Here is a 16,122-nt window from a genome sequence, read left to right as displayed (position 1 = left end):
ATAAACCAACACATCTGCAAAGAAGTTGCCTGGATGGATTTCTAGCTGCATACCTGCTAGAGCACTGCTCTAGAAATCTACTGTGGTGCTGATTACAAATCTGATTTTGATCTTAATGTTTTTAATGGCTGGCTATTGCCATTTATTCTTCTATCACTGTTTTTGCTTTAAATAATTATTCTCTTCCTGACAATATATCAGGGAGAGCCATTGTGTCTTGTCTGTGTTCCTTTTGCAAAGCTAAACAGCTGCTCTTGATGTGAGCCTCTTCATGCTCAGAGCAAGGCACGTTACCTTTCGAGCAGCTTATGCTCGAAAGTGTATGCTGTGCTTTATTTAAAGTCCACCAGGATTCAGCCTCGGAGTGGAAGAACTTCCAGTCCAAGTAAAGATCTAAGACAGTGTGCAGACAGAGCAAGAGAGAAGAGAAGGTGAGTGGGATAACAAGGCTGATGGAGTTTGAGGCATGCTTAGTTTTACACTGTGCACAAACATGGTGTAGTTGTTTGCGAGGGAGATGCTGAAGCTGCACAGCCCAGGACAGCACGGTGGAGACTTCGGGCTCACAAAGGAGAGGAGATGCTGGGAAAGGAGTGTAAGGAAGTAGGGGCCAGGTGTCTCCAGCATATATTTCCAGAAAGAGGCCGAAGAAACCCTCAGGAGACGCTTCTCCCCGGACCTGGTCTATATTACTCTTCTTATGTAAGTTAGTATCTAAGTGGGCTTCTGTAATGCCCAAGGCAAGTGGTTGTAGTTTTTGTCCCAAGTTTTCTGATGATGTTCAGACCGTTTCGGCTGATGCTCGTTTCCCCTCCTCTTGGCGATCTTTCCGGGGAAAAACGCGTTTGCCGAGGGGCTCGTGCACGGGAACGACGCTGAGCTTCAGCACAGGCCCCAGCCCTGCCCCTGCTGCTTCCTCACGGCCCTGCCGCAGCCCAGGAGACTGCTCGCCCTCTCCCACTCCCGAGGAAGGCGGGATGTGCCCCCCAGGCGGCCGCTGGCGCGTTCCAAAAGAGGAACCAGGAACGACGTCCGCAGTGACACGGGAAGGGGAAAAAACATAGTGTTTCCGCCCGGTTTCGAACCGGGGACCTTTCGCGTGTTAGGCGAACGTGATAACCACTACACTACGGAAACTTCCCTATAGTAGCCTTTTCCGGCAGTCCCCCTTGACCAATGGCACGGAGCACCCGCGGCCTCGCCGCGAGCATGCGGCTGTGGGTGGAACGCCTGTCGGCGGAGCAGGACGAGCCAGGCCCCGGAGCCAAAAGCTGGTCTCGCGCGCTTCCCGCCCGTATAAAGGCGGCGCGGGCCGGTTACAGCCGCTGCCGCTGGCAGGAGGGAAGGAAAAAGGCACCGCGCGTCACAAAACAGTCGCGCCCCGTCCCTGGGTGGGCTCGAACCACCAACCTTTCGGTTAACAGCCGAACGCGCTAACCGATTGCGCCACAGAGACGCTCTGGGTTGCTCTGTCGCCGAGTTACCGCTGATTCCCGCTCTGGCTGGGGCGGCTTTGTGTTCCTTTTGTTCCTGCTGCTGCCCGCTCCGTCCAGGGGCTGCGGGTGTGCGCGTTGAGGTTTTTCATCACCAGCTTTGGTGCCTGTTTGCTTTTTTAATCTGAAGAACGGTCCTTCCTTTACTTTTCTTTGTGTTTTCTCTGTTGTTTTGTTTTCTCTGTGGCCTTTTTTGTTGGTTTTCCTGAGGGATTGGGAAAGAGTGGACAAGCAGAAAAATATAGTGTTTGAAGTTCTGCCTGTTGGTGGGACAGTTGCAGATAGGAGCCTGAAAGCTGCTCTCTGAGACAGCCCAGCTGGCAAGAGGAAGCTCTGAGAGTACCTGCCAAGGATGAGGAAGGCAAAAATTAGCATTGCCCTATTATTAACATGGCCAAAGGATCCAACATCTTTCCTCCTGATAATGAGAGTTCCAAAAGGACTAGTTGTGACCAGAGACTTAATAGGAGACAAAATTTACCACACAGTGACCTTTGATTCAAAGACCTGTGATAATTATTTGCAAGAGCTAGTGGAAAGCGGGAACACTGGCAGAAATGACACAGGGCAAAAGAGACTTCTCAAAGCAGAGTGGAGAGGAAGACCTGGGAATCTCTGCCCAGGAAGCCTTGCCTCAGCTCTAAACAGTCTTATTAACAGAATTATTAATCAAATTGCAGTCACCTAAAAGGTAATAAGATGATAATGGCAGCAAATAAAAACCAAATCAGCAAGGAAGATATACCCCAGATGGATGAGGGCCAAGTCTGGGAATACTTAAGCAACCTGCATGTACATAAGTCTATTGATCCTGATGGCATATACCCACAGGTGCTGAGAGAAATGGCAGATCCATTGCAGTCTCCATCAGTCATGGCAATGAGGGGAAGTGCCCAAGGATGGGGGTACAGCAACATCACCCCCATCTTCCAGAAGGGCAAGAAGGATGACTGGGGGAACCGGTCAGCTTCACCTCAATCCTTGGGAAGGTGATGGATCAGCTAATCCTGGAAACCATCTTCAGGCACATCAAAGACACAGAAATCACCAGCAGCTGGTCAGTATGGCTCGAACAAGGGGAAGCTATGCTCGATAACTTGATAGACTCCTATGGTGAGGTGACAGCCTGGTAGAAGAGAGGAGGGCAGTGGATACTGTCTGCCTGGACTTCAGTGAGGCCTTCGACACTGCCTCCTGGGAGATTCTTGCAGAGAAGCTGTTGATGTGTGGGTTGGATAAGCAGACAGTGAGGTGGATTGTAAAGTGGCTGTTGTGTCTAGAGGGTGGTGATCAGTGGCATGATGTAGTTGGAAGCCAGTGTACCCCAGGGATCAATACTGCACAACATTCCATTAATGATCTGGGTGATGGGCCAGAGTTTACCCTCAGCAAGTTTGCAGACAGTACCAAACTCAGAGGAGTGGCAGACAGAGCAGAGGGTGATGCTGCTATCCAGAGGGACCTTGACAGGTTGGAGAAATGGGCTGATGGGCACCTCATGGAGTTCAACAAGGAGAAGTGCGGAGTCCTGCAGCTGTAGACAAAAGAAATATGCACCAAGACATGCTGGGGGCACCTATCTAGAAATCAACCTGACAGAAAGGAATTTGGGTGTCCTAGTGGACAGAAGGTTGAACACGAGCCAACAATGGGCCTTTGTGGCCAAGAAGGTGAATTGTACCCTGGGTCACATCAGACAAAGCGTTGCCAGCAGCTCAAGAGAGGTGATTCTGCTCCTCTGCTCAGCTCTGGTGAGGCCACCTCTGAAATACTGTGGGTAGAGTTAATTTTCTTCCCACTAGCTGGCATGTAGCTCTCTTTTGGGTTTGTGCTGGAAACAGTGCTGATCACAAAGGGATGTTTTAGTCACTACTGAGCAGGACTTACGCAAAGTCAAGGCCTTTTCTGCCTCTCACATCACTCCACCAGCGAGTGGGCTGGGGGTGCATGAGAATTCAGAGGGGACACAGCTTGGACAGCAGATCCAAGGATTACCCCATACCATACGGCATCATGCTCAGCATATAAAGCTGAGGGAAGAAGGAGAAAGGGGAGAACATTTGGAGTGATGGTGTTGTCTTCCACAGTAACCATTATGTGTGATGGAGCCTGGCTTTCCCGGAAATGGCTGAACACCTGCCTGCCTGTGGGAAGCAGTGAATGCATTTGTTGTTTTTCTTTGCTTGCATGTGTGGATTCTCCTAACCCTTTTCTCACTTTTATCCTTCTGATTCTCTCCCCCATCTCACTGGTGGGGAGTGAGTGAGTGGCTGCGTGGGGCCGAGTTGCCGACTGGGGTTGAACCATGACAATGAGACACAGAGGGTGAGGAGGAGGAGGCTGTGCCAGGGGGTCCGGAGGGACTACAGTTTCAGTCTTCCAACTCTGTGTTTTGAGCTGAATTTGTACAAAAGGAATGTGGAGACAGTAAGTGAAAGGAGGAAGCCTGTGAAATGTGGAGAAGGAGGGGTTTTTGAGGTGGTGCTCTGCTGGCTCCCACAATGTCATTCTCTGGGCTGTGCAAAAGGAAGCCAGCATTTTAAAAACTGCAGCGTTGCCCTTTTCATCATGCTGCACTTCACATTTCCAGCTCTGTTCATGCACTCCGTGGGGGTTTTGTCAGGATTCAGCAAGGATGCGATGCTGAAGCAGGCTGCCGTGAGGCAGGTAGTCACCCACGTGTGTGTGTGTGTGTGTGTGTGTGTGCGTGTGTGCACTACGTTTGGTGGTGCTGTGGCTTTTGAAGTTTGCAAAGCAGAGTGCTAATATTAACCAGCCAGTCCAAGGGGCTTGTGTCTCCTTGCATTTATGATAAAGCATGACAGCTGGGTGTCACCTGGCATTTATATGTGGGAGGTTCACACAAGCAGCCTTTATTTTATCAAGACACACTTTCATTGGAGTCCTTGCTGCTGAGCACTGATCAGAGTGCATGAGAGGAGAGGAGAGATGAACATCCCAAAAGATATTTATAGATCTGTGTTCCCAGTCCTTTCCTCTTCATCATGAAAGCAATTCTACAAAAGGGTTATTTTGACTGGCTGTTCAAGATTCCAGAGGAGGAGATTAATGTGCCAGAAGCCTTGCAGCGCAACTGGAAAAGCTAGCTGGCTTTGCACATTTTCGTGAGCTTCATGGCTTACTGTGTCAAGGTTATCTTCCTCAGACAGGACAATGTGGATGTTAAACAGCCATGCAGCAAGCAAAAGGGCTGGGGTCTGACAGCAGCTGCTGAAGCGCTGAATTACCTGTGCCTGAAGAGGTCTGACCACAGCTGGGGGTTACAGAAGGTGCAGGCACTGTTCCTCAAAGTGTGTATCCCACCCCCTACACCCCCTTTTCTTTTTTGTCTACTCAGGAAAATCCCTTATTTCAAACAGCCAAGTGAGATATGATGGAGGTGTCTTGCACGGATCTTTCTCCCAGGTGGACCAGGTTTTCCAGTGGTGCCAGGTTTGTCTTATCCAGACAGTGCTCCTGTGTGTGTGTGTTTAGGTCTCAGGGAGAAGGAACAATTTAATGTGTAGATATGGAAAAAACTGTTATCAGAGTCATTTTAGCCCTCCCTTGCCAAGGCAATTCCCCAAACTGCAAAAATATTGCCAGAATCTCCTTGTACCCTGCAGCTATTCCAGTGCCAAGGGGTATGAAAAGGTAATATTCCTCCCCACGCATGGTTTCTGCTCTGTCTGGCTATACAACAGTGTTACCTTGCCACAGTAAAGGGACTTCTTCTTCCATGTCTCACATACCATCTTGATTTCCTTGTTTTTCCTCAAGCAGAGCCCTCAGAGTGATGCTGCATTAAAAAAACCCAAACAACAAAAAACCAGCAAAACAAAACTCTGCAGTTCATTTCTTAAGGCAGCCATATCAAAGAGGTTCTTGGTGGCAAAGCTTTTTTCTCCCTGCACACCAAGAAATCATTTTAACAAGCCCTGGAGTTGATGTCATGTGTTTTTTTTCTGCAGGGAGGAGTGCAAAACCCTGCTTTTCTCCACACATACACGTGGGATGGCTTTGGAGCAAAACTGGGTAAGAGGAGGGAACAGGCTGGATTTCCAGAAAAGCGCCGGGGATGTCAAATGCCAAAATGCCAAAGTGTGCTGTGATGCCAAGAGGTGCCAGGGAGAAATCAGAAGGGACAGAGCAAAAGAGCGAAGTGGGGATGAGTGTGTGGTGAGAGGCACTGAGCAGGAGCAAAGCAAAGAGCTGGAAAACAAAGAGCAGGACAAGGAGAAAGCAAAGGCATCAAGAGCTCAGCTCTCACGATCCCTCGCACACAGGGTGAGAGATGGGAGCTTGGGTCAGCCAGCTGGAAAGCCTGCTGGCATAAACTCCTGGTGTGTTGTGGGGTTTTTTGCATTATGGCATCTTCACACCTCAGCAGCCTGATTCCTACCCCTTTTTATACGAGAGTTCCGCTGAATAGAAGCCACCTCTGGGAAGTCTTTGATAGCAGGGAAGCATGTGTGTTTTCTTGGCAAGTTGGAGCAGGCTCATGTGCTTGTGCTGCCACTTGTAAATCAAAAGCAAGCTGCAGGCTGCCTGATAGGTTTGCACCGGTGTAAAACAGGCAGCAGAAGGGGAAGGCTCGGTGCCTGCTGCAGGAGAATGACTGGGAATCCTCCTACCATAGATGCCCCGAGGACCTGTGCTGTCCCCTTCACCCTCTCCTGTCAGCAGCTCCCTCCTGCTTGCCCATGCCCATGCACAACTCCTCTCTTTACAGTCATAACATTGATCTCTGCTTAGACAATATTCCTCTTTTGACTTAATTCCATAGCAGCTTTTAGGTGATGGGTTTTTCTTTTCAGAAGATTAGTAGATGCTTAGCATTAAATACCATCCCTAAATACCAGCTACAATCCTATGCTCAATAGACCACAAAACATAAACATTGATGTTCAAGTAAGAAAATAGCATATTCTGGGGAAAAAGAGAACTTTAGTCTGAATAAAAACATTCTCAAAGAGCTGTTGTACTTCTCTATTTGTTCTTGGATTTAGGTTTTTTCCTAAAGCAAATCTGGCAAATTTTTACATTCTGAAGAAAATACCACAAGCCAAATCTAAACCTAGATGCTCTTTATGGCCTTGCTTCTCACACAGTTGTATCTGTATGGACTGTAGGGAAGGTATCCCAGAAAGACAGCCTTTTCCTATTAAGATAACTATGTCACAGCTCACAGTGTTAATCACTGACCTCTCAGCCAGTTTCATTTACATTTCCGTTTATTTGTTTATACCCAAATTATATGAGAGTTTTCCATATGTAAGACTACAGATTATAAAAATTTGCATGATAGAGAGACTGGGTAAAAACACCATTGTAGGTAAATGTGTCCCCATTGAAAAAGATGGGGTTTGCAGGTCGGCTCCTGCTGGGAACTCATACCTGGCTGTGTCCCATCCAGAGTGAGGTCTGATTTGCCTGTGACAGTAGCTGGTGAGTGATCTCTCCCTGCCTTTATCTCAACCCCTTAGCCTTTTGTTATATTTTCTCTTCCCTGTCCAGATGAGGAGAGGAGAGATAGAGTAGTTTGGGTGGGCACCTGAAGTTCAGCCAAGGTCAACCCACCACTCTGTCCAACACCGCAGCCTGTGCTTCTGGGCCAGCTTCACCAAGGGATTGGATCCGAGCTGTGAACATGCTGCAGCAGTTGTGCTCAGCTATATTGGGCTTCAAGCACTAAAACTGGGGCACAACTGTGAAGTCTGAGCCTGTAAAACACTGAATGCACATAGCTGTCACTGACTTCCAAGGAGTTACTCGTAGGGGGAAGGAAGCAGGATCCATGCCTGGTACATATTTCTGTGCTCACCAGCAATGCTCACAGCATTAGTGCATTGCCCTTTCCAGTATGCCAGGGGGTACAGGAGTTTGGCTTGTGACATACAGGCCTGGAATGTCCTCACTGGTGAGACTGATGGAGATGTGACCAGGGAGAGCATCTGCATGAGAGCAACAACATTACTGAGACTTGTCAACATTATTTCTCCTCCCAGCTACTTGTGGAGTGGTAGGGCACTTGCTGACAATGCCATGATAGCCTGACTGGTTTCTTCCAGCCTTTTGCTGTTCTACACAGCTGGCCAAATGCTTAGACATACTTTAGATATCCAGGTAGGAAGGACAATAGATATCTTTCCACATTATGTATCCTCTTAGATCACAGACCTGTAATTTCTTGCTTGCCTGGGCTTCATCTGTTTACCATGAGTGAGCGAGCCTGTGGTTATTGGTCTGACAGGCATCAGAGCAGAGGGTGCTGCCCCTCTCCTGTGAAGCCGTAGGAAGTGTTTCATGATTCAAGATAAGACCTTCACTTCCTCATTCTGTGTCTGTAGTACTGAGCTGCCACCGAGGCTGCACCGTCCACCCTGACAGCCCGCTCACAAAATGGACCAGGAGACCCTGGGAAGCATTGTCCTGCTTGCCATCGTCACCCTGATCAGTGTTATCCAAAATGGTAAGATAAAAACAAGCATTTATTTAAAGGATAAAAGGGAGCTGAGGAAAGTTCAGGATGATATATGTTGAGCTGATCTTTGGATAGATGATCTTTATTTATAAGTGCATGCATGCTTAGGCATGGCTTTGGCTTTAGAAATGGTCTTCTAAGCATGGAATTTTGTGTGCCATTGTGGAAGTATCCTGACAGTCACATGGTCCTGCTCTCTGATATTCTAGAGTGAGTTTGTTATACATTTCAGCTAATGTAAGGAATAATATGCTGGGATACCCTGTGGCAATATGCATTTTGACTTGATGACTAAGACCTCCTTTTCCGACCTAGGTCCCTGCTGTGGTCAGCCAGGGCTACTCTCAGCTGGAGTTCTGCTGCCATGGGCAGGGACAGAGTCCCTGGGGGGGCTGCAATGGGTCAGGCCTTTGTGTGGAGCTGGGTGAAGGGGACAGAATTGGAGGAGTCTGTGTGGGCTATTTGTGGGCAGGCAGCTCTCCTGCTTTCCTGCATCTCCGAGTCCTGCAGTATAACTAATCTCCTTTAACTGTGGTCCCAAGAACACTGCACATTTCCGGAGATGGTGAAGTTTCCTTCTCTAGGTCTTATTCAGACCGTGTATAGTCCCTTGTACATTCTTCAAGATTTTTTAAATAAAACAAGTCTCTCTCCTGTGCAAATTTGATTTTAACTTCATCACCCTCTCTTACAAATACTTATTTTAGCAGGAAATTCTGCCCAGAATACAAAGAAAGGATTGAGTTTTGCCTCAGCTGCACTAAATTTGCCCAGGTTCAAAGAGACTCAGCAGTGGGATGGGGGCTGGTGAAAATTCCAGAAATCTTTAGTGAAGGCTTCTTACTACAAATGGGAGATTCCCACTGAACACAAACACTGAACATTTCCTAGGAAATGAGCTATTCTTGGGCTGCTGCAGAGAGGGGAAGTGGTGAGAGCCTTGCTGCCAAGGAGCAAAAAAAAAAAAGGGAGATGCAGACTGATTAATTTCAACATAGGCACTAAATGCCATGTCATTTAACCCAATGTTATTCTCTGGTAAATGCACAGTGTGTGACATCACCAGAATATGGCACATTAACACCAGAGCATGTACTAGAATTAAGAAAATGTGTCAAATATGCATTTCTTGCTATTTAATCATATGACTTTATATAAAGGGTTTTTTCCTCTCACTCAGACATGTCAGACTTCCATCCATGTGCTTTTACCTCATGGAAATCTGTCTGTGATATTATTGACCCAACTGCTACAAAGGGGAAGCAGGATGCTTGGCAGAGTGTGCCAAGCATGTGAGGCAGACAGCCCTAAACCATGATTTCAAGCCTTGCATCATCTGATTTCCTCTTCCCAAGCTTTCTGTCTAGAAAAGTCTTGCAGTGAATGCAATAAGGAAGGCAGTAGAAATGTTTGTCAAGGGGTGTCAGGTGTACTGAATTCTTGCCATGGCTCTCATTCAGGAAAGCATTTGGGCATCTGCTTGGCTAAGTGCATGAAGTCAGTACCATGTAAATGTGTGATTATATGCTTCTCTGCATAGGATGCAGGACTAGAAAACAACTTGGGTGAATGCTGTTATTCCTAAAGATGGAGGTGGGCTATGTTGCTGCCCCAGTCTGCTGTCCATTTACTGTCACCTTGTTCATGAAGGAAATCTCCACATCCCACACAATGACTCATGTGGCTGCATACCACTGAGTGACGCATGCAGCCTAAAGTTTTGTTCTTTTGTCGGAGAGATGTTGCAATCCAGCAGCTTTCAGGGCAAATCAGTGATCATTGCTGAGCAGATCAGGACAGAGGAAGCAAAGTGGAGAGAGAAAAAGAGCATGTTTGCAAGCACTGGCTTGGTTGGATCATCAGTTCCCAGTTTCTGTTGGCATGGACTTGTGAAACAACCAGGCTTACACTGAACCCTTGCACATTACCTTGGTCAGAGTGGGACTGCCACTGTTCAGGCTCTGGGCAGTCTGTGCAGCCTTGGAGCCTCAGGACATTATCTCCTGGAACAGCTGAGCTGAATTAAACCTCTCCACTCCAGTCTTGCTCTGCTCACTCCTCTCCTGCTGGCTTGTGAAAGCACCCTCTTGCCTCCTGGCATCACGTAGCGTCTCTCTAGCAGCAAGCTGATATTTGGGAAGTGGCAGCACCTGCAGCAGTGGAGAGGAAGATAAATAGCTTACTTGGCTTTCTCGGAAGCTGTGGTATTTTCTAGAGATTTCACATGTATGATAAAAGAAAGGGAGAAGTTATGCTTCCAGTGAGTCCATGCAGTCCCAGACCTACAGAAAGTGGTTTCCCATCGCTGCAGCTTAGCACTGGACAAAAAAGTGCTGATCAACCCTATCCTCTTCAATTAGGTCCTCTTAGTCACTGTAGGCAGGGTAACTTCTTGCCAAAGGCTGGGCTGGTGGGAAGATGTGGGTGCTGAGAACTCCCGGTGGCTGGGCCACTGGATGGTGTCTGGTCTGGGTCCCCCAGGAGCTGGCCAGTGCACTGTGCTGGTGGCAGTGGGGGGGTCTGCAGCTTGGCTCAGAGTAGGGGTGCTGACTTAAAGCACTGAGGTTTTTTCTGCAGAAGGGCTGTATGTACCATGGGGATCAAACAATACTGGAAACCAAAAAAGTCCGTAGTTTTTATTAAAGACAATGGAAGTACGAAAGACCTACAGCATCAATGGAGGGGGAAAAAGGAGGCAACTCTTCCAATTGAAGGAATGAAATCCTGCAGCTTATGTAGTTAAATTTTTACTGTTATAATAATGTATTTCCTGATGGGCTATCTTTTATGTATATATATTTGGTTAATATTCCAAGCCACAGAGTGATTTGGATGCACTTGAGATGGGATGCACGACAACAGAAAGCTTGCAGCTTGTAGCCTGCCAGAGCTCTCTCTGGTGTATTTTGACACATGATTGATGGTCTCTGGTTTAGTGTCATCAGATAAAACGTGTTTGTCAAGAGCATGATACATTATCTTGTGGTGCTGCATTTTTGCAGCAGCTAACACTCTGACACAACTCTGTTGCTTAAAAGGAGGATACACACAGATCAGCCATTAAGACCAGGCTTTCTGTGGGCCTTTCTGGGAAAAGAACCCGCCCTGCAGCATGTCCTTGGTTTGGCAAATGGGTTTCACTAAAAGAGAATAGACTCCCTTGTCTCTCTGCTCTGTTGGAGAGCAAGATTTGGGGTTGGCAGCTCTGTCTGGAAAGCTCTTTTCCCACTGGGAGCTCAAAGGACCAGGTCAGGGCAAGGCTTCTGCAGCAGAGATGCAGGCTGCCTGAAGTACAGTGTTGGGGTGAAGCAGGGATTGGAGGTGAGAGCCTGCTATCAGTCACACACAGACATGTGGGGATGCATGGAGGGTTTGGTTAAACCCGGGTGACAGCAAGCACACTGGCCACATCCTGCACCTCCATGCACCTGTATCTTCTCCTGCCATCTGCCCAGCTTGGATGCTCATGGGAACAGAGCTGAGCCCACAAACCCAGCTTCTGCAATATCTCCAGATGACATCTCAGACTGAATACTCTGTGGTTTCCTTAACAGCTTTTTTTGCTAACAAAGTGGAGCATGAAAGCAGACACTGCAACAGCAAGGGGTTGCAGCGGCAGGGGTCCTCCTCCTTCGACCGTGTCTACACTGCCAAGTGAGTAGACACTGCCAACTGAGGCAGAGTGGGGTTCATCATGCTCTTCATTAACATTAAATCCAAACCCTTTTAGGGGCCAGAAGTGGATTCCAAATGCCCTCAGATGAAGACTTTTTACATAATCCCTTTCTGCTCTCAGTGTTCAGACCTGTGGTTTTCGGATATATTTGCTGTGTGAATTCAGCACCCTTCTTGCCACCATGTGCTTCATCTATATAGGTCTTGCAGCCATTATGGGTACTGTGTCTCTTCATTTGGGAATCAGTTCACTCTTCCCTGCTGGAAGTGTGACACAAGCACAGCCAGAGTCCCAAGGGCACTGTGGCTCAAAAGGAAAGAGCCAGCAGAGAGACGTCAGCCTGCTGAGGAGCAAGTAGGTGGCAGAGCTTGTACAAATCCCTTGGCACACAGCTCCCCACTTCTCCACTTCTTTGCTACATAGAATCACTCTCAACTTCTTCACTTCTCCCCCTCAGAAAGCAATCCCAGCTGAAGGAGGCAGCTGGAAACCATTCCTGTTCCCCTGCAAAGACACATGTTAACTCTGTGAGACACTGTTATTTGTGGTGCAATTCTACATTTGTTGGTTTCCTCCAATAGCTTTATTAGTATGACTCAATTAAAAGGACTTTAAGCCAATAAAGCTCACAGCATCTATCATGATCAAACAGGTTAGGGAGAAAGTGGCTTTCACAGGTACACACGATGGTTTGTTTTCCTCATCAGGCAGCACAAAGACATCCACTGTCTGAGTGAGGAAACAGGGAAGCAGATGTGGGTGAGGAGTCCAGCTCCTGGCAGATCAGGAGCCTCCCACCGCTCTGGGATAAAAGTCTACTGTCAATGGCACTAGTGCAGCCCAAATTCACCTGCCACCATTCTCTGCTGGTGAAACATATTGATTTTGTTTCTATTTGCCTGTGCTCTGATTTCTCTCCTATAAATTCTGTTCTAGCCAGAACTGCGGACACGCGTACCCAACATTTCTCGCTGTGCTTTGGTGTGCTGGCCTCCTCTGCAGCCAAGGTAACATTCTTTTGTTTGGTTTTTTCTCCCTTCAACTTGGCACCACATTCAGCAAGGGATGGCAAGTGCTTTGGAAGTTACACTTCCAGGGACCAACCCTCCTGCAGCAGGGGAACCTCTCTTACCCTCCTGTCCTGGAGCTAACACTCATGACGTGGCTATGCCAACAGATGTGTTCCCAGACATGATTCAGGGTAGTCTAGGCCAGGGACATTTCTCATACTGGCATTATGGGTGAGTTCCCTTTGTTTTGGGTGAAGGGTTTAGTACTTGGTTGCTGGATGCAACATTATTCACTTTTGGGACAGGAAATGGACTCAAATTATTAAATTGCCAGAACTGCCAGGTCTCCCCTGTGCTGAGGGCAACCCAGGACTGTTTACCTGCATTTCTAATTGTGATCCCCTGCAATGCAATGTGAGTTTATCTAACATTAAGATGAATACATGTACCTGGGGTACATGTCTATTCTTTCTGGGAAAAAAAGGAGTTTCCTGACCAGGAGAAGAAGGAATTTTGTCTGCAGTTGTGGGAAAAGCTAGAATTATGGGGGAAAACCCCTTTTTATATGCTCAGAAGTTGGTATTGGACCATAGTGTATCCTCCACCTGCTCCTAGTGAAGTACATCTACCAACTGCCTTCTCTTTCTGGTGAGGGCAGTGCCTGAGTTGGCACTCTCTTTCCTGAGCCTGGTATGACCCACACTGGGTTTCACAAAACCGTAGAATGGTTTGGCTTGGAAAAGATCTCAAAGATCATCTCATTCCAGCTCCCTTGCCAGGGGCAGGGACACCTTCCACTAGACCAGATTGCTTGAAGTCCCATCCAGCCTGGCACTGAACTCTTCCAGGGATGGGGCATTCACACCTTCTCTGTGAAACCTGTGCCAGTGCCTCACCAGTCTCACAGTGAAGAACTTCTTTCCTATATATAATCTAAACCTGCTCTCTTTCAGGTTAAAGCCATTTCCCCTTGTCCGATGAGTTCATGTCCTTGTAAAAAGTTCCTCTCCAGCTTTCTTGTAGGCATCTCAGAGGATGATAGGGAGTGTGTGCTCTGCAGTGGGCACAGTTGTGAGCACGATTACACCTGCAAAGTCTTCAGAAAATCTGGAGTGAGGGCAAGGCAAGTGCTCTGTTTCCCATGCTGAGGTCTCCATCCCAGTTCCAGTGCTTGTCCCATAACCCAAGGCTGCAGATTCCCGTTTCCCATTCCAACCCAGGCAGCAGATGGAGACATACAGTGAGACCTGGGCTGGTGTTGTTAATGCACTGTTTTATCATTTACCCAGCTCCTGCTGCCTTTGCTGGCCTGATGTACTTGTTTGTGAGGCAGAAGTACTTTGTGGGCTACCTCGGGGAGAGGACTCAGAGGTAAGGACTTGCAGAGCCTCTTCACAAAACCCAGAATGTGGTAGGAGCACAGCCAGATGCTGCCACTTCCATAGGCTCAGCTGCTGGCTTGTGGTGCTGCCTGCAACAGATGCTGGCATTCCATAGTGCAGGAAAGCCCCTCTCTTTTGGAGGAATGGGGGTAGCTGTGGGAGATGTCAGATGTGCAGCAGCACTGGGGTCAGGGGGCCTGCAGCTCCTGCTCACAGGACTCTCTGCAAACACAGGTTTGCATGTTTGTGCCACTACTTGCACAAGATTGTCCTTTTATATTAATATTTGTATTTTATTTATATTAATAAATTACACACATGTGAAACAGAGTTGTCCCACAGCCTGTGATGGCTGAAAACACATTCAAGTCCCTCTGAACAGACACTTGTAAGCAGCAGCCTACTCTGAGAACAGAAGGCCAAATCCAGACCCAAATGGATCCTGAAAATGACATTTAAGTCCTCGCAACTGCCTGGCAATACAAGACAGAAAAGAAATTTGCCCCCTCTCTCTCAGCTCCTCACGTCTTTCAGCTGCTCTCAACAGCAGAGTCCAAAGTCTGAGGGTTCTTCCATGAGGTGATGCACATTAACAAAGTGCTTTTCCCCATTTCTGTCTCCTCAGCACTCCTGGTTACTTGTTTGGAAAGCGCATAATTTTGTTCCTGTTCCTCATGTCTGTGGCTGGAATACTCAACTACTATCTCATCTTCTTTTTCGGAAGTGACTTTGAAATACACATTAAGACGATAACCAGCGCGATCTCTCCATTGCTGCTCATACCCTAACTCCCCACAGCACTGAGGGGGTCAGCACGCTTTGTATATCAATGCCCAGAAGCTGTCATAATTCAACTGTTTAAGAAATGAATCCATAACCCAGTGAGATCTCTGTAAATCTCATGCTTGATGGGCTCTGTAGTTTGATTTAACCTTGCTTTTTTCTTCAGAAAAATGATTTATCATCAGCACTTGGCACACCCGAGGAATGGTAACAACTTCCAGTTAACTCTTTAGAATTTTTTCCCTGAAGTGAAGCTTGCAAGCTGATTGCATGACTGGAAGGGACATTGTATGCTTGCTTCGTAACTGTGTTGTACTTAGCTTTTGTCCCAAAACCCAGGATCCTCTCAGTGTTGTTCCTGACTGATGGCTCCCACAGTCACTCTCAGATAACAAGAACAGCCTTTCACCGGCATCCCACATGCCCCTGCCCGCATAAAGGCATGGAGCAGCCTCTTCACCTACCCTTTCCCTCCGACTTGTTGATGACCAAGCTCTTGCTGTCGCAGGAGGGTGGCAGATTGGCTCCTCTCTGGTCTTCCTTGATAAATATTCATGTGCGTAACACTCACCACACTGATCTCATTTACACTTCAGCCTCTTTGTTCTCCCAGAGCCGGGAAAAGGAGTACTGTGTAAATGAGGAGGTAGTGTGTTGCCGGCGGGGTTGGTTTTGTTTTGATTGGCTTTGTTTAATAAAACAGTCTAAAGCGAAGAAATCTGTCTGCTGCCATCTTCTTTGCCCGGTGCATGATCCCAGTGCTCCGTGGCTCAGCAGCCGGCCGGAGAGCGGAGCAAGGGCAGTAGCACCGGGCTGTTCGTGCAAGCAGCTGATGGCCCTGGGCACGGCCCTAAAAGGGCGAGTTTAACAAGTGCCCCTCTATGAGCACGGTCAGTGCTCTGCTTCCAGCACTGACAACGTGCCCCGCAAGTCCACGCTGAGGAGCGCTTTGATTAGCAGTGCAGACCGAGGTAGGCAAACAGGTAGCGGCAATCTTTTTAAACATTGCTACCCTGCAAGTGCTTAAGCTCTTAGGCCTGCCTGATTGCCACATGCAGGATGGATAAGGCTGTATTTCGTGACTCCTTCGGGGGGGAGATGAGACTCCTTGCTATGTGAGAAGAGGGTTTGCAGAGCTGTTCACAAAAGCAGGTGCAGAAAGCCATCTGCCTTTGTACTACACCGAGGCTGGAGGGTTTTGGTGCTGTCTGATGTGGCAGAGATGCTTTGCAAGGCTGCTCTCCTCTGCAGCTGGCCATTCACATGCATCTTTTTCCTTTTTTTGGCTTCTACA

General features: G+C 47.9%; 1 protein-coding gene and 2 non-coding genes across 3 annotated transcripts; 1 reads left to right on the top strand and 2 right to left on the bottom strand.

Annotated features, from left to right (window-relative positions):
- Nucleotides 1–1,064: 1,064 nt before the first annotated feature.
- On the bottom strand, nucleotides 1,065–1,137 carry TRNAV-AAC. The gene has a single exon. It is a non-coding gene; the product is annotated as a tRNA-Val (tRNA).
- Nucleotides 1,138–1,382: 245 nt separating this feature from the next.
- TRNAN-GUU lies at nucleotides 1,383–1,456 on the bottom strand. The gene has a single exon. It is a non-coding gene; the product is annotated as a tRNA-Asn (tRNA).
- A 6,377-nt stretch (nucleotides 1,457–7,833) lies between these two features.
- LOC121657975 (arachidonate 5-lipoxygenase activating protein) lies at nucleotides 7,834–15,542 on the top strand. The gene is made up of 5 exons (XM_042014301.1): nucleotides 7,834–7,965; nucleotides 11,532–11,631; nucleotides 12,590–12,660; nucleotides 13,953–14,034; nucleotides 14,671–15,542. The coding sequence occupies exons 1-5, from the start codon at nucleotides 7,896–7,898 to the stop codon at nucleotides 14,831–14,833; spliced, it is 486 nt and encodes a 161-aa protein (XP_041870235.1). The 5' UTR covers nucleotides 7,834–7,895; the 3' UTR covers nucleotides 14,834–15,542.
- Nucleotides 15,543–16,122: the final 580 nt, after the last annotated feature.

The sequence above is a fragment of the Corvus kubaryi genome, unplaced genomic scaffold, assembly GCF_017639235.1.
Source record: "Corvus kubaryi isolate FWS band 111438036 unplaced genomic scaffold, C.kubaryi_AGA036_p1.0 split1-65, whole genome shotgun sequence".
Lineage (NCBI taxonomy): Eukaryota > Metazoa > Chordata > Aves > Passeriformes > Corvidae > Corvus > Corvus kubaryi.
Note: the sequence above shows the minus strand (reverse complement) of the source record. Positions and strands in the feature narration are given on the sequence as shown.

What these genes read in the sequence shown, in the direction of transcription:
- LOC121657975 (XM_042014301.1), top strand. Translation starts at nt 7,896, where the DNA reads ATGGACCAGGAGACCCTGGGAAGCATTGTCCTGCTTGCCATCGTCACC. An exon ending in TGGCCTCCTCTGCAGCCAAG is followed by an intron (nt 12,661 to 13,952) that starts GTAACATTCTTT and finishes TCATTTACCCAG; the next exon opens with CTCCTGCTGCCTTTGCTGGC. An exon ending in CTCGGGGAGAGGACTCAGAG is followed by an intron (nt 14,035 to 14,670) that starts GTAAGGACTTGC and finishes CTGTCTCCTCAG; the next exon opens with CACTCCTGGTTACTTGTTTG.